A 17,755-nucleotide genomic window follows, 5' to 3' on the forward strand; every position below is an offset into this window, starting at 1 on the left:
TTTTTCTTCTTAAATTTGATATTTTCTTTTCAAGTTAGAGAAAGAATAAGATGAAGAAGAACATAAAAGTTTATTTTCCTTTCTTATAGATATCAATTAATTTTTATTTTTCCCAATTTATTTTCCTTCCACATTAAGGCCGCATCATCTTTCAGAAGAAATTCAGTGAAGTAAATTTGGCAGCTCTCACCCCTTCATCTTTGTTTACCTCCTGAACTTACCAAATAAAGAGAAAATAAATGGTACTTGCATAAGCAGTAGCCTTCCTGGTTTTCTTTAAAAAAGAGAATCTACAATCCAATTGCAGAACAAGTGACCAAATGATGAAAAGGCTATATGCTCAAATTTAAGACCTCCACCAAGTAATCAACTTATCCACAAAAAAACTTCCACAAAACTTGGCAGTCTATCACTGAATATAACGAAGGGAACACCAAACACATCCTCATAATACAATACAACTTCAGAAAGTAAATGCAAGATTTCTTCTCTTCTTGGTTTCTGGAAACTACTCTTACCGATGTCGACCAAAATCAATGATCTCCGCACTTATATGATGATCACAACCCATAGATGTGCAGGAAGACTGCTGTAGAAGCTAATTTTACCAGAAAGGAAAGCTGATCGGTGCAGTCTACACTTCAGAGGAGTCCTCTTCTTCTCTTGTAGTCACTAACAGTCAAAGTCAGAGCATGCCTCCTCCCATCATTCTCAGGGACACGGCATCCAACAGTTGCTTCTATCCGTTGTTTCCTTGCCATGAACCCTGCCTGAGCTCCCTGCGCTCCACCGAATTTCTGAAGTGCAGTCAATGAGATTGGAATGTCAAAATCATGAAGTGTATTCGACTCTGTGCCTTGATCCACAGGAGCAGCTGTATCAACCAACTTTCCTGCATCAGCTGCCGCTTCCAGGGCTGCTGCTGTAGCAGCCATGCCAGCCTCAGCTATAACTCCTGCTGCTGCCCCATTACTATTTGCAGCAACCACTGTGCCATTGGCCACACTATTTGTTGCTTCAGCCACATCTTCTCCAGCAGGCTTTGACATATAGTAATTCCTTGACCTTGTCCATCTTCTTGAAAATGGATCATACCCAGCCTCCCCTGCTTTCAGACTTGCATTCACAGGCTTCAGTCCTGATGCGTTTCTGAAATTCTCAACTCTGTTCTTTCTGTTCATCTCTGCCAACCTAACAGCCTTTGAATCTTTTTCCTGAATTTGCCGAGATGCCTCCAGTTCCTGAATTCTAGCTCTTATCCGCTCCACCTCTGCATCATCTTGCTTAAGTTGTGCTACTTCCAACTCCCTCCTCAATCGATCTTTCTCAGCAGCAACATTTAATGGCCTTGAAGAGGCAGATTTTTTCTCCTGCAACATTTGCTTTACAGTAGCTGCTGAATAGACAAATGTATTTGTCTTTTGTATGGCCTCCTTCTTTTCAAGAATATCCTGTTTTGTTGGCATCCGCCCACTACTGCGCTCCACCTCTCTCACCCACAGTCTATACTCCTCCTCGGTAGGTCCAGAGTCGGAAACCATAGCCATCTGCCACCTGGCAGCAGAGCTTTCATTGCCCCAAACAACATTCAGATACTTATATGTTGTTTTATTCTCCAGCTTGTACTGGCGGTCAGGGTCTGCAGCATCCACATTCCGGACCAAGCAGAGCCTGTAGATTGGCCCAGACTTTGACCTCCCAATCCCAACCCTCACAAAGCAACCCACAATCAACTCTTCAAACCATGGTTCCATAAACCATTTAGCAAGTTTTGACCTCCGGATGGTGATTTCCTTTATGTCATCAAATGTTGGACCCTCAGACCCAGGATCCCTATCGTCATCACTGTCTCCCATTCCACCATCACCGGTAGACCCTTCATCTTCACTATGAGACCTGCTATCGCTCTCACTGCTAGAGCTACTCAGGCTAGCTGAAGTGAAGTGTTTTCGCTTCATTGGTGATAAACCACGACCGCTTGAAGTTCCTCTAGACACATCCCTTAACTTACGGTGAGCTTCTGGGTCTTGCTGCTTCAACCGTTTAGCTCTCAATTCATTCAATGCATCATCTTTGGCAGCTGCCCTGTCAGCAGATCTAGCTGACGTGCGAACACCACGAGATGATGGAAGAGGTGGAGTCTCTTTTCTAGATCGGGTTGGTTTCTCACTGTCCCGTTTTGATCTAATTCTCTCAGTTAGATTCCTATCACCTTTTTTGTCTGCCCGTTCAGATAATATCATCTCCCTCTCAAGTTCACTCATCTGAGCAAGCTTCCTCCGGTCATCCTCATCCTTGTAAAGGTCATCACCAACATCCGATTCATCACTGCTGTCACCCTCACGATCAGAACCCCCATCATCATAGTCACCTTCATCCTGGCTACCCTGATCATCATCTCTTTCAGTAGGGTCCAACCTCTTCTTCAAAGGAACTTGAGATCCAGACGGCTTCCTGCTTGCATAGCCACGGCCATCATCAGAATCATCATCTCTAGAATCACTTCCGCCATCAGAATATGAGCCCTCACGTCGCCTCCTAGAAGATGGAAGCGCATTCCTGTTTCTTCCTGCTGCACCAGTTCTTCCTGCTGCCTCTAGAAGCAAATTTTCCAAGTCTGCCATGATTCACAGCGACTTCCTGTATGTTATGGTAACTAATACAACCTCCTGATTAGGCCTCCAAGTGTCAATAAACTAGTTTACCTGTCAACAGCAAGAAACAGGTTATTTAGGCAGAATCTAGACAGTAATGTCTTCATAAATGTGTAAAAAAAATTAAAAATCCTCACATATGGAACTTGTTCGCATATTATCGTATGCATTTTTCTTCCTTAATCACACCAGACAAAACAAACAATCAAGTTTACATTCCATCCATTGATCTCAAAAGGAACATGGATTGATTGCTTACGCAATCATACACCTCTTTTCTTGGAATCATCTGCATCTTCACAGTAACACATTCCATTCTTCCTATTGGGCTAATCCAAATCACCAACAATGAGATACAGACTCTCAGACCTGTCAACCAAAAGGGGGCATTGTACAACATAACACGCTTATGCACAACATAGTAACTTCCAAGTGCAACTCGAGGTAATTCTACTGATTTATTCATTTGGAGAATCCCAATAATAGCTGAACCTATGTGGATAATTTAAAAGTGTTATAGGCTACAGGAAGTAAATATGTTAATATAGAAAGTAAATATTGATAGATGGATCGGTTAGGATTGTATAATCATAGCCTTGATTTTCCTTACTGATTTACAGCCTCTCATGTATAAATAAATTATAATCTCTATTGTAAAATAGAACAATTATTATCTTTCTACAAAAAGTTCAGACAGTGGGCAACAGCTACAATTCACGAGAAGCAAACCCAATTAGGCTCAGGTATAGGACTCAACAATGCAAGTAAATGATATTCTGATCATTCATTCAACAGAGGTATATCTCAGTGCTTATGTGGAGAATGATTACAGTCTGTGGAACAGCGACCACATACATAATAAACATGAGCAATACCCAAAATTAAAAGATAAATACACCCAATAATATTTTGCCAGTTTCAGCACTATTAAAATGATTAATTGAGGTATCCTCACTTGAATAATAACCCATTAGCACTCGATGTACTAATTAAACCATTAACCATCCGTTGATCCATATAAAGCCGTTTCCTGCAGCTCTACCGTAACCACTCGCCGGCCACGCAACCCAAACGGGTTCATAATTAAAGGCACGAACGAATTAAAGGAAAAAACTCGATCAGAATCTACGCATGTTTATCTATTCGATGGATAGCAGGCATTAGAAAACAAGTTAGAGGTCGCGAAGAAACTAAATGCGATTAAAATGAGAAACAGGAACAATAACTATGAGAAAATCAATCGATCGATAGAGAGAGAGAGAGAGAGATAGAAAAAAGGCGGTCTACCATGCACACCAACTAAAACCTAAACAAAAGTAGCCGATTACTTACCGAAATCTTCCTTTTGTCGGTATAAAATCCGTAATTTCACCGATTTTGCTACTGCTAGGGTTATTTGGATTCTGAACTGAACATGTAAGACCCCCAATTTAAAGTTGCGATACTTCCGTCATAGGAAACTGAGAGAAAAGCGACGGAGAAGCGTCCGGCGACTAGCTGGACAGATCTAGTCCAGAAGATTCTGAACAAGGCTCTGCTCAGAGCTGGGAAGCCCAATTATAAATAGAGAAATTATTGACTAGCTTTGTTATCCTATACCTGAACCTAATTGGGCTTGCTTCTCATGATATCCCCATCTTTAGAATTCCATAAAAGCAATTAAATTAATTTTATATAAATAAAAATTCCATTCATATACGTGATAACTTAATTTATTTTCAGTCAAAAGTAATTAAAAAAATTCAAATTCAGTATAATATTTTTAACATTTTAAATATGATGCAATAAAAAATAAGTAAATTTTCTATTTAATTTTTTAATATTATTATTATTAATAAATTAATTCTTATATTTTTAAAAATCTATTAAAATATTTTTTTATCAATAAAATAATATTTTCATTTATTTCTTCTGTTAAAAATTACCTTTCTATTACAACTAATTTTACTATTTTTTATTGTTCTTTCAAATGATTTTTTTTTATTTTTTTTTAAGAAATAGAGATTATTTTGTTAACGAAAATAAAAGATACAGATATTTTAATATATTTAAGAAAATATAAAAAATTTTAATAGATTTCTGAAAATATATAAATTAATTTATTAATAATAGTAATACCCATAAATCAAATAAAGTGTTTTATTTAAGAGTAAATTTAAATTTTAAAAATTATTTTTCTTATTTTTTATTTATTTTTAATAGAAAGAAAAATAAAAATATTATTTTTTTAATGGAGAAAAAAATAAAAACATTTTAATAAATTTTTGACAATATGAAAACTGAATTGTTAATAATGAAAATACACGGTGATTAAATATTAAATTTTTTTAAAAAAATAATATTACTCTGTATTAATGAGTATTAATAAGCACTTGCATTTAATATTTTCATTATCATTGAAATTAAAAATTAATTAAATAAATAAAACATCAACACCCGTGTACACATAAATTTATTATTTATATTAAGTTTATTCATTCCATTCAATATTTGTTTAACAACTTGGAGACCGATCGACGTTTAGTGATCAATTGTCGAAACTACCTGGAGAGTAATCAATGGAGGCGAGCGACGGCCTGATGGGTGTTGGAGGCGAAACAGATGGTGGCAGCTGTGAGAGGAATATGCATGAAATTGAATATAACGACATGATGGGTGTTAGAGTTGTAATAACGAATAATAACACATAAAAATAAGATATATTGATACATAAATAGAGAGGGAACATGTTGATAGGATATTTTATATATATATATATAATAATAATAATAATAATATAATATATAGTATAGATAAATTAAAAATAAATTAAATTTTTATATTTTAAATAAAAATAAATTAAATTAAATTTTTGTCAATTCCTTAATTTCAAACAAGGGGGAACAGGAATTGGTTTGCTATTTTTAGTCTTAGATGTATTCTTTGCAATTTAGGCTTTTACTTATTCTCTCAATCCTCTAACCCTTTGTTTGATATTAGGTTTTAACAAGTAATGAAAAGTTTTTTAATATTAAAAAACCTTGGATTTATATTTGAAACAGTTGGATTTTTAAATAATTTTTTATATATACAAAATTTTTATTTTCAAACCATAAAATTTCTCGTAAAAATCTTAAACGAAAAACTATTAAATGGAATTTTTAAAATAAAAAATATTTTTTAAAACCACACTAACTTACAAGTTTAAATAATAATTTTTCTCCAGCACTTTTGATGCAAATTTTTCTCTGTAATTCCTTTATGACTCGTTACTCTCACTTTTTCTTTCTCATTAAATCTAATTTATTCTTTTCCCTCAACAATTTCCCATAAAAGACTATATGTATCAATTGACTATCGTAGAAGAAAAAGACGTTGTTATTCTATTAAAAGCTACAGAAATATTCTGATCGTCATTTATAATTTATGTATAGTAAAGACATTTCTCATATACAATCCAATCAATTTTTAAAATATGCAGATCTCTTTGACTGATTTATAACATTTTTTAGAGGGACATCTATTATGAAATTAGATGCAAAAAGTTATCTATTTTGATTTTTTTAATAATGTTAATTTTAAAAATATAGGGAACGGTGCACTTAATTGTACAATGAATTTGTAATTATTTGGAAGGAAATACAAGATAATGAAAATTATCTCCATATTTCTCTAACTCATTCTTCATATTTCTCTAATTAATTTTAATTTTTAAATTTTGATTAATGATCTCTTTTTTGTTAATGAAACGTTGACTAAATTAATCGAAAATTTTGTTAGCCACTATAAAAAATATGATATGCAAAATGCTTTACCAAAATTTTTAATAATTTATATTCTAGAGAAAACAAAACAGAGAAAAAATATTTTTACCAAATTATCTTAAATAAATTTAAATAAATATTTGAGAGATATTTTTGAAAAATTATATTTTAACAAAAAAATTTATGAAGTGTGAAATAATACCCTTCTTTATTTTTTATAAAATTTTATTAATACAATAAAAAAAATAATTTTTCCGTATAAAAGAGCCCAACAATCTATCACTCTGAAACATCACTCGCAGACGTAAATCAATATTACCTCAAATGGACCAAATTCAGCACAAGCACATCCAAGTACGAGGACTCAATCTCCATGTGGCCGAGATCGGAACAGGTGGCCTTCTACGCCACTGTGCTCATCCCTACGTTATTTGCTATACAGTACTACTGTGTTGATCGATCACTGTGGCTTTAATCTCCAGGTGCCAAAGTCGTCTTGTTCTTGCACGGGTTCCCTGAGATATGGTACTCTTGGCGTCACCAGATGATTGCTCTTGCCAACGCTGGGTTCCGCGCTATCGCACCCGATTATAGAGGATACGGACTCTCCGACTCTCCACCTGAACCCGAGAAGACCACGTTTAGGGATATAGTCAGCGACCTTGTCGGAATCCTAGATTCGCTCGAGATCACCAAGGTACTAAGATTTTTCCATGACGATTCGTGTTCTGTTTTGTTTTAAGGATAGTAGAATTTTCCAATCTTAAGTTGTGCTTGGTCGCTAAGAAATCACAGGAAAACTAACAAATCATAATATGCGACTTCATCAATTGTTATTGTTATTTTATATCTAAGGTCAGATTTCTTTTTTCTTCCTTTACACAATTGATTTCAACTAGTGCTCTCAATGTTGGCATATTGCAGTATCAATGTATTAATTTCCATCTTAATTTAAAGGGTAATTTATGGTATAATCCTTGAGATTTTGCAAACTTTAATACTAAACAATTTAGTCTCTATTTTTTATTTTATTGATAAAATAAATTTTCTATTAAAAAACATGAATCAACTGCTAATAAAAAAAGTCAACTCGAATGTATTGTTATAAATATTAAAATTAGAATTAAATTATTATAAATTATTAAAACTAAATGGCTAAACTTTTATAAAAAGTGAAAATTTGAAAATTTGGATGCGCGTGAGAATAGAGTTAGTGGCCCAGAGCCGGTTAATAAATATGAAGTTAGTGAGTTCAAGGCTAAGGTGTTCGAGCAGTCTACTTGCTCAGTCTCCTAAGAGCTCGAGATTGTAACGACCCGAAATCGAACCGCTACCGGAGCTAAGATCTAGATCGACTTAAGGTCGCTGGAACCCGTAGCAAGCCTAACATACAACCTGTCATACCTGATAATCCTGATAATCCTATACATGATCAAATATTTACATAAAAATTTTAATAACCATAACATAAATCCCACTCAAGAGCTCTCATCAAATGCTCTAGTGGGACATCATATCATACATCAAGTTTGGTCAACATTTCTTAACAATAAAACATTTTATAACGATCATGTACAAAAAGGGGATTAACATAACATTAGGGCCAAGCACAATACTAAACCTCAATGCAATTTTATACAATATCTTGCAATACATTATATTATATTATCTTTCATGTCCACAACTAACTATTTCAAACATAATACTTCTACTCTTGTTGATCTCTTGGTCTATCCCGAACCTGCAAGCCTGGGGTTAAGGGAAAGGAGTGAGCTACTAGAGTCCAGTGAGCAGAATAGTAAAACAATATATTAAAACATATGCTTTCATGGAATGCATCACGTCACAAACAAATCACGTCACAAACAAATCACATCAAGGATGGACTTGACACCAATAGCCCTCTACACATTCCAATGGTGCCAGGGGGTAGAATGGGCCTCACTGGTCTTTCTCTTAACATAACATAACATAACATTCCAATATGTCAGGGGCGTAGAATGAGCCTCACTGGTCTTTCTCTTAACATAACATAACATAACATTCCAATATGCCAGGGGCGTAGAATGGGCCTCACTAGTCTTACAGACCGTATCATCGTCATCATATCATATCAAGGGCTAATGGATCATCCAACATCCATCCACATCAACATCATAGAATGCAATGCAACATATTCGTGAATTCTAATGCAAACAACCTAGTATATATCATAGCATTCATGATGCATGAACATGCTCAAAATTTATTTACTTTAAAACATAAAGATCCATTCTACTCACCTCAGGCTGACTCTGAGAAGACTTTGAAGCAACTGTCTCACTGCAGGGGTCCTCGGTTCCTCGAGTCCGAACCTACACAGGTGGACTCAAATGAGGGACCAAACATACACTAACATAACTCCAAACAACTCCCCAAAAACCCCCTGAAATACCATAAAACAATCATAGAAAGCATGCAAAGGAAGGCTGAACATGGCACTTTCGGCGGCAGGTTCGGCGGCCGAAAGTCCCTCCAGAGCCGAAACTCAGTCACCTTCGGCGGCAGGTTCGGCGGCCGAAAGTCCCCTCTAGAGCCGAAAGTCTAAACTTTCGGGGGCAGGGTTCGACAGCCAAAACTGCCTCCTCAGGCAGGTTCGGCGGCCGAACATGGTTTCGGCTGCCGAACCTGAGTTCTTCCAGAATGGCAGAACTCGAGTTCCTCTCCCTCATTCAGCTAACTAAACCTTCCAATCAAACCAAACCATGCAAAAACATGCATAAACACACTCTTAAGCATTTAGGGGCTTAAAACTAGCCTATACCCCAACAAAATTACATTTTAACAAACAATAAACATACATTGCATCATTTAACTCACATAAACCCTAACATTTACAACTAATCTAATCATGCATCAAAACTTTCTAAAACCCCTCAAAACTTACTAAAATCATAATAGAAGGGTAGGATCTACTCTTACCTCTTCAAAAACGAGAGGAGAGGCGGTCCAAACTCGGAGATGGGAGAAATCGAGCTCTGGGGTCTCCAAGCTTCAAAACTTCGATTTTAACTCAACAATCTTCAAAACCAAGATAAAACTTGTTAAAACTTGAAGAATTTGAGGAGAAAACACAAGATCGACCAAAAGGGGTGGCGAAGACCCACCTTGCCTGAAAAGAGAGAGAAAAACTCGCCCATTTTCGGACAAGGGGCCTTTTATAGGTGGCTGACCAGACCACCTTCGGAAGCCAAAAGTGCCTCCGCAACTCCACCATGTTCGGCGGTCGAACATGAGGTTCGGTGGCCAAACCTGGGTTTCTCCTCCAAAACATTTTCTTTCAAAAACTCAATTTCTTTCTTCATTAAAACCATAAAAACACATTAAAACATTTTAGAAAAACATATTTTACCCTTCTAGAGGTTTCCGACATCCGAGATTCCACCGGAAAAATAGGAATTCCGATGCCGGGATCTAGCCGGGTATTATAGAGATTCTCTGGTTGTTCCATTCAGTACTCTTTGTGCTGTAGAGTATGATTTTAATGGTGATAAAGTGCAATATGGCCCTAACGATTGTACTCTTTCCAAAGTTCGTCCCCTATTTGAGAAGGTGATACGATTGTGCTCTTTCCAAAGTTTATCCCCCATTTCAGAAGGTGATACTTTAACAAATTCGACTGTCGCGACTGCTGAAGAATGCCTACTTGACTGGTGACCTTGTCTCTACTAGAGAAAATTGAGAATTTGCTTCTCGTAAACAATTTTATTTATATGTATGTTTAGGCTATTCTTTGAGTTGTAATACATTCTGATTAATGAAATCTCGATTTTATCTACTTGGTTTATGGTTTATGCTTTGTTGTTTGTAAAACGTTATGCTTTCTCTTAGATGACGATCAGATTTAGACGGCCATACTTAACCCTGATTATTTATTTATACAAGCCTTAGATCTTGTTAACTCATTATGCGGGGCAATTACAAGTACTTAGTATAAATAAATAATAACTTTGCAATAAACTTTGCGGTCTCCTGAAGGTCGGTAGAGCATGTGTGCCTTTACTTAGCCTTTATGATCTGCTGAGCTGAAGCTATGATTAAAATGGCTTACTTGCTAGTTAAAAAGCATTCCTAACTTTTGCTATTATAGTTTTTGGTCTTGATATTTTGTGAGAGGTTTTATCTTAATGCCTTTTCTTATCCTTTTAATATTTTTCCAAGTCTATTGACTATTTGTTGCCTTACGGGCTCTTAACCCTAGGTCTTCTTTCAAGCATTTTGCTCTTAAATGTTTTTCTACTCCTGGGTTTTCTTTTGAGCATTTCGCTCTTGAGCTTTTTTCGGACTTTTAACTCTGGGTCTTCTTTAGAGCATTTCGTTCTTAGGCGTCTTTTGGGCTCTTTGCCGTGGATCCTCGTCTGAGCGTTTTTCTCTCGAGTGTCTTCCAAACTCTTAGCTTTGGGTCCTCATCCAAGCGTTTTGCTCTCTTTTTTTTTTGAAAAAAAAACATTTGTGGTTTTATAATTGCATTAAAGAAGTCACAATAAAAGGAGGTGAATTAACATACCAAACTCCCAAGCCTGACTCGGAAAGGGCACCCGTTGCTAACAAATGGGCAATCACATTCGTTGACCTATAGCTAAAACAACATTTAGTATCAACGATCTCACTCAAAGGAGATTTACAATCACTAACAATCAAACCAAATGATGATCTAACGGCAAAACATAATGAATTAATTGCTTGAACAACTCAAAGGGCATCCGATTCAATCAGAACTCGCTGCCAACCTTCACTCTTTATCCAACTTAAAACTTCAACAATGCTTATAGCTTCTGCGTTTTTTGCTGAGAAGAATCCTGGATAAAGCCAGGCTTTAGCCGCCACAAACTCCCCATATGAGTCACGTACAACAACACCTAAACCCATAAAATCCAGACTCGGGCTGATAGATGCATCCACATTGACCTTCATCCATCCTTCCGATAGTCGTTGCCATGAACGCAGGTGGTCTGAATTTGGTGCAGCAGCAGTAGCTAAGAAAGAAGCAGCAGCAGCAGCAGTCCAATTTTGTAGGAACCGTGAGGCCATATGGGAAACTTGAGAGGGAGATTGTCCTTTATGTTCCCACACAATAGAGTTCCTATTAGTCCACAATGTCCAACAAACTATGAGTATTAATTTACATTTATCAGACTGGAGCAAATACAGCTAAGAATCAATCCATCAATGAATTAACACCTGGATATGCCATCCTATATCAGTTTGCATCCAAACTTCTCGAGCAAAAGAATATTGAATCAGCGTTTTGCTCTTGAGTGTCTTCCGGACTCTTAACTGCGGGTCCTCGTCTGAGCATTTTGCTCTTGAGTGTTTTCTAGGCTCTTAGTCCTGGGTCCTCGTCCGAGCGTTTTACTCTTGAGTGTCCTTCGGACTCTTAACTTAGGTCCTCATTTGATCATTTTGCTCTTAAGCATCTTTCGGGCTCTAAGCTCTGGGTCTTCTTACGAGCAATTTTCCCTTAAGCGTTTTTCGAACTCGAAGCCCTAGGTCTTCTCTGAGCGTTTTGCTCTTGAGTGCCTTCCAAGCTCTTAGCTTTGGATCTTCTTCCGAGCATTTCACTTTTGGGCGTCTTTTGGGTATTCAAGCTCATGGCACTAACTGACAATTCCGGAGATTCAGGCTTGTAGCTCCACTAGCGATTCCGGAGATTTAGGCTCCTAGTCTTACTGGGTGATTCCGAGAATTCAAGCTCGTAACCTTACTGGCGATTCCGAGAATTCAAACTTGTAGCTTTACTGGCGATTCCGAGAATTCAAACTCGTAGCTTTACTAGCGATTTCAAATATTCAGACTCATAACTTTACTGGCGGTTTCAAAAATTCAGGTTCATAGCCTTACCGGCGATTCTATGGATTCAGGTAGCCTTACTGGCGATTTCGGTGATTTAGACTTGTAACCTTTGTGGATTGAGGCTTGTAGCCTTGTTAGCAATCTAAATCTATCTTTGAAATAAAACTTGCACAATATATGGTTAAAGATAATAGTGAATTTCAATAGTATTTATTAACAAGAGATGCCTTACTCGTTATCTCGTCTTTTTAGTTGAAAATTAATATTGATTCTAACTGAGCCTAACGCTTCCATATTTATGAACTGGAGAGAGAGTAGTTTTTTTTCATATTCGGTTATGTTTTTAGTGGCAAGTCACAATTATTTTGATGGAAGATATCAGAAGACTGTTATTTCACATTAATTATAAAATTACACATAGTAACTCTTGAGGTCTAGGCATGTGGTTCTCTCTTTCTGCTCAAGTCTTTTAAATGAAATATCTCCGGTCTGATCATTTGATGATTTTGAACGGCCCTTTCCTTGACCTTTTCTTTTCCTGATGGCAGAGCCAAGTCTCTCACCTTTAATAACCTTTATTTAACCTTACGATCATGGTATCTAAGAATTGAGATCAATAGATCTGGTGGCTCACTCAGACGAAGACATTTGGACAAAGGTTCGGTCTCACAGTGAAATCAATAAATCGGGATGGGAGGTTGGAGAGTTAATAGGGCAGATCGTTGGTTCGAGTATGTTAAGGTTTTTTGAGGTTGTCTTAGTAAGGGATTTTTATGGAAAGTGTTAGTTGTCCGATAGGGTTCTTATATATACCCTGATCTCCTTGATATCCTCTGCATTATGTCTTGTCTAATCTGTGTGTTAGGTGGTTCATTAATAGCAGGCAGTCGACTAATAAATACGGAGCTAGTTAGTTCATATTATGTCCTTTCATCATTTGTGTTACATCAATCGGATTCACAGTACGCACATTTAAAACTTAGAGGGGCTAAGAGGGTTGTCCATCATGCTGGCCACTTGCACCTACCTCTTAATCATATCAGGTCGTGCTTGGCCTGTTTGGCCCTTGTCAAGGTCGATTTTTTTCATTGGCTCAAATCGGTCGGACCGAAAATACGTGTCCTGATCATAAAAGTTATGATATTTTATAGGTTATCACTATACTATATATTACTCCTACTTTAAATGTTTTGTAGTTCAACGACAAAAGGAATTTATTGGAAATTTTACTTTATAGTCATTGCGATTTAGGACTGTTGTATTATAGTCATTGCTTATAGATAGTCTCATGTAAGAGAATTTTAATATAGTTATTAGCCATGGTATCATATAGATGTACTACGATGAATTGTTAATATCTAATATGCAATAATTAATTTGAATAATTTTTCCGTATGTAAATCTCTGTATGATAAATCATCATTATCTGATTATTATACATACAATGATTGCATTGAATACTTTTTCTAAAAAAATGGATTGATCATGGTGGGTTTTTGCTTCGTCGAATGTGCATAGGTTGTTCTTGTAGCAAAAGATTTTGGGGGAAGGCTTGTCTCCATGTTTACGCTTCTCCACCCAGAGAGAGTCTTAGGGATTGCGACAATAGGAGCGCCACTATTATACCAAGGTCGACTCAGTCAGTCCAGTAAAAATCTTCCTGAAGGCTTCTATATTCATAGATTCCGGGTATCTGCACTTACGGACATTCTTGGTTTGATCATCGACAAGCATTGCCTTAAATTTTATGTATGTCTTTTGATTGCTGTCTTGTCTACTGCTAGGAACCTGGACGAGCAGAAGCTGATTTTGGTCGGTTTGATGCTAAAACGGTGGTGAGGAACGTCTACATTCTCTTCTCCAGAAGTGAAATACCAATTGCTGCTGAAAACCAGGAAATCATGGATTTGGTCGAACCTTCTTCTCCCCTTCCCCCTTGGTTCACTGAGGAAGATCTTGCAACATATGGAGCATTGTACGAGAAATCTGGTTTTCAGACAGCTTTGAAGGTTCCATACAGGTAATGAGTGTTAATGACCCAAAGAAGGTGTTTATAAAACTTATTTACTAAACTTTGTGGAGTTGAAACATATTTACCAAAAAATATGACTTTTAGCTAGTCACGACTCAAAATCGCATTTAGTTATTATTTTATTAAAAAAAGTCCAATTACGACTCTAAATCGCAATTGGACCGACATGTCAAAAGTTATACAACTTCAAATAGCGTTCAATCCTGACTAAAAAGAAAAAAATTAATTAAATTTGATAGCTGGATGCGACCTTGGAGTCGATCCAGTTGCGATTGATTTTTTTTTTAATGAAAAAATAGCTCGACGTGATTTTGAGTTAAAAATTTTAGTTTGGTTTTTGGGGGTGTTGCAGGTCACTTAATGAAGAAGATTTGAGCATAACAGATCCTAAAATTAAAGTTCCAGCGCTACTCATCATGGGGACAAAAGATTATGTCTTAAAATTTACAGGGATAGAAGACTACATCAGTAGTGGGAAGGTTAAGGATTTTGTCCCTGATCTAGACATCATATACTTGCCTGAAGGAAGCCATTTTGCTCAGGAGCAATCACCTGACGAGGTTAATCAGCTCATATTGAATTTCCTTAATTCTCGTATATGGTCTTGAAAATTTGCAGGATAATGTACATTTGTGAAATCCCTGAATAATGAAAAAACTCACTGTACTATTGAACTTATGAATGTTTATTTTACTGTTCAGTTACCCTTCGGTCTCATACGCATCATCTCTAACAACCCAACCGTTGATTATATTATTTTGCTGTTCATAATATATTCATGCATAATTTAATTAGTTAAATTTTTTAAATGACTATTTATTCACTTAATGTTGCTGTTATTACCATTTTCATCCATCTATTTTTGAAAAGGAAATCTCTATTTTGCAAGGGTATTTTAGTCTTTTCATTGTGTTGGTAACTAAATAGATAGACAGTTGGAAGTGTATAGTGGATTTAAAATTTATTCAAGTTTTAGTTTCTGAATTTCTTCACCCCCATTTTTATTTATTCAGCTTATCCGTACTTTTCTATATGTTTCTGGGTATGTCTAGTAGTCATGGTTATATTTAGGGGTGAGGTTGATTCGACTTAAAATTAAAAATTAAAATTTAATATTTATAAAAATTAAATTAAAATTGAACGAAAATTAAATTGAATCGGTCTGATTCAATTTGATTTTATCTCATCTATCCGGTCGGGGAGGGATGGCAAGCGAAAGATTGCAATGATAAAAGAGTATTGATGCATTCTTTGTCTTTCTTTTTTTTATATATATATATTTGTTCATATTGTTATTGGGATGATAATTGAGAAAATTATTTTATGTTTTTTATTATATATTAAATGTGTTAAATCTTTGAATTTTTTTCTTTTCCTTTCTAATCTGATAATGGTATTTGCTGTTGAGAATTTTTTCTTATAAAATTTGTTATTGCTAAATTGGAAATCGCAGATTGATTAGATCTATTAGAATTAATTTGTTTAATTTGGGATTTATTAATTTAATTTAGGGTTGGGATTTGTTGATTTTGTATGAGTTGTTGATTTTTTGGTATCGGAAATTGAGATTTTGTCTTCTCTAGGTTTTCTGTAGATTTGGAATTCTAGAGATGGCTGATGGACCTTTACAAAATTAACGGTTTGATTTTAAATTGAAATCAAATTGAACTGAACCAATTCAATTTGATTTTAATTTTCTCTACATTTCAGTTTGGATTATATTTTTTTTGTTAAATTGGATTTTTAGTTTTTCAATTTCGGTTCCGAATCGAGAAAATACTCTCCCCTATCTCCATCTGGTTACACAAGAGTGGGACTGTGCTGCATATCACTGGATCATTTCCCAAGCTTTAACTAAGCTCTGAAGTTGGTGTAGTGATATCCACTATCCAGCGAAAGCAAATAACTGGTCAACTCATAAACCCTCTCTCTCTTTTTCTCTCTGTCTATCAATGGAGGAGATTCAACATAAGTTTGTTGGCATAAGGGGGGTGAAGCTTCATATTGCTGAGATAGGAAATGGTTGAAAAAAGAAAAAGATTGAATCTTGATATTCTATTTTGACACAATAGCTCTTTCCATCTTTCACTAATCTATAAAAATTTGTTCTTTTCATCTGCAGGCCCTTCAGCAGTGATTTTCATACATGGGTTCCCAGAGATTTGGTATTCATGGAGACACCAAATGGTTGCAGTTGCAAAAGCTGGATACCATGCAATTGCTCCTGATTTAAGAGGCTATGGATTATCTGAGCAACATCCACAGCCTGACAAGGCATCCTTCAATGATTTTGTGGAGGACACCATTGGCATCCTGGATTGTTTTCAGATTCACAAGGTAGATCTCATCATATTTTTACTGTGTTTATTTTCAAATCTTTAAGCTTGATCTAAATGGTGATAAAATCACAGGCTTTTCTGGTTGGAAAAGATTTTGGTTCTTGGCCTGTTTATTTACTTTCTCTTCTCCACCCAACAAGAATTTCTGGAGTCGTATCATTAGGTGTGCCGTTCTTTGTTCCAAAGCCTCGGCGATACAAGGAACTTCTTCCTGAAGGTTTCTACATCTCTAGGTGGAAGGTATCCCACTATTTTCAGTGATAATATTTAAAGATGTTTTTGTGAATCATTCTAAGTTATAAGAATTGATTATATTTCATATGGATCTCAGTATAATGAACGGTCATAACCATTATAGGAACCTGGACGAGCCGAGGCCGATTTTGGCAGATTTGATGTGAAAACTGTATGGAGGAATATTTACATTCTCTTCTCAAGAAGTGAAATTCCAATAGCAGAGAAAGATAAGGAGATCATGGACTTGGTGAATCCATACACCCCTATGCCACCATGGTTGAGCAATGATGATCTTACAGTCTATGAAACATCATATGAAAAATCTGGATTTGATTCTCCAATGCAAGTCCCTTACAAGTATGCATTTTTCTATTTTCCTGAAACTGAAAGCTGCATTACCTTGTATATGATCTCATTGAACTGATACTAATATGCATTATATCTGTGCATTATCATAGAGGACTGCCTGAAGACTTCGCCATGGATGATCCCAAAGTTGAGGTTCCAGTGCTTCTAATCATAGGAGGGAAAGATTATTTCCTCAAGTTTCCAGGGATTGAGGAGTACGTAACAAGTGGAAAAGTAAAGGATTTCGTTCCTAATTTAGAGATGAAGAGCTTTCCAGATGGTACTCATTTCATTCAAGAGCAATTTCCAGACCAGGTGAATCAGCTAATCATCAGCTTCCTGGAGAAGCATGCTTCTTGAAATAAACCCCAGCTCTTCTTTTAAGATCCAATTCACACATCAGGCAATAGCAGTTGCTGGATAAATGTTTTCCCTTAGTTTTTATTTCACTTGGTACTGAATCCTATAAACATTAACATTCATAATTTTAAGACCCTGTTCTGCATATATTAGCTGTTATAATAGTGATTGGAATGTTCAGTACACACGTTCATAGAAACTGCAAGTGTT

At 36.0% G+C, this 17,755-nt stretch overlaps 2 protein-coding genes across 7 annotated transcripts; one reads left to right on the top strand and one right to left on the bottom strand.

Annotated features, from left to right (window-relative positions):
- Positions 1–246: 246 nt before the first annotated feature.
- Positions 247–4,202, bottom strand: LOC110603606 (protein RTF1 homolog). Of its 2 annotated transcripts, XM_021741398.2 has the most exons (3): positions 3,987–4,202; positions 2,792–3,023; positions 247–2,705 (listed from the first exon to the last, which is right to left on the bottom strand). In XM_021741398.2, exon 3 carries the CDS (start codon positions 2,622–2,624, stop codon positions 642–644), a length of 1,983 nt encoding a protein of 660 aa, XP_021597090.1. In that variant the 5' UTR covers positions 2,625–2,705; positions 2,792–3,023; positions 3,987–4,202; the 3' UTR covers positions 247–641. The 2 variants fall into 2 exon arrangements, with proteins under 2 accessions (XP_021597090.1, XP_021597089.1); XM_021741397.2 differs by lacking the exon at positions 2,792–3,023.
- Positions 4,203–6,666: 2,464 nt separating this feature from the next.
- Positions 6,667–17,692, top strand: LOC110604044 (epoxide hydrolase A). Of its 5 annotated transcripts, XM_021742089.2 has the most exons (6): positions 6,667–6,791; positions 6,880–7,094; positions 13,748–13,918; positions 14,014–14,249; positions 14,614–14,821; positions 16,384–16,546. In XM_021742089.2, exons 1-6 carry the CDS (start codon positions 6,722–6,724, stop codon positions 16,396–16,398), a joined length of 915 nt encoding a protein of 304 aa, XP_021597781.1. In that variant the 5' UTR covers positions 6,667–6,721; the 3' UTR covers positions 16,399–16,546. The 5 variants fall into 5 exon arrangements, with proteins under 5 accessions (XP_021597781.1, XP_021597779.1, XP_021597783.1 ...); XM_021742087.2 differs by lacking the exon at positions 16,384–16,546 and having other exon boundaries at positions 14,614–14,978; XM_021742091.2 differs by lacking the exons at positions 6,667–6,791; positions 6,880–7,094; positions 13,748–13,918; positions 14,614–14,821 and adding exons at positions 16,673–16,840; positions 16,959–17,194; positions 17,296–17,692 and having other exon boundaries at positions 14,111–14,249; positions 16,384–16,598.
- The last annotated feature ends 63 nt before the right edge of the window (positions 17,693–17,755 follow it).

The sequence above is a fragment of the Manihot esculenta genome, chromosome 16 (assembly GCF_001659605.2).
Source record: "Manihot esculenta cultivar AM560-2 chromosome 16, M.esculenta_v8, whole genome shotgun sequence".
NCBI lineage: Eukaryota > Viridiplantae > Streptophyta > Magnoliopsida > Malpighiales > Euphorbiaceae > Manihot > Manihot esculenta.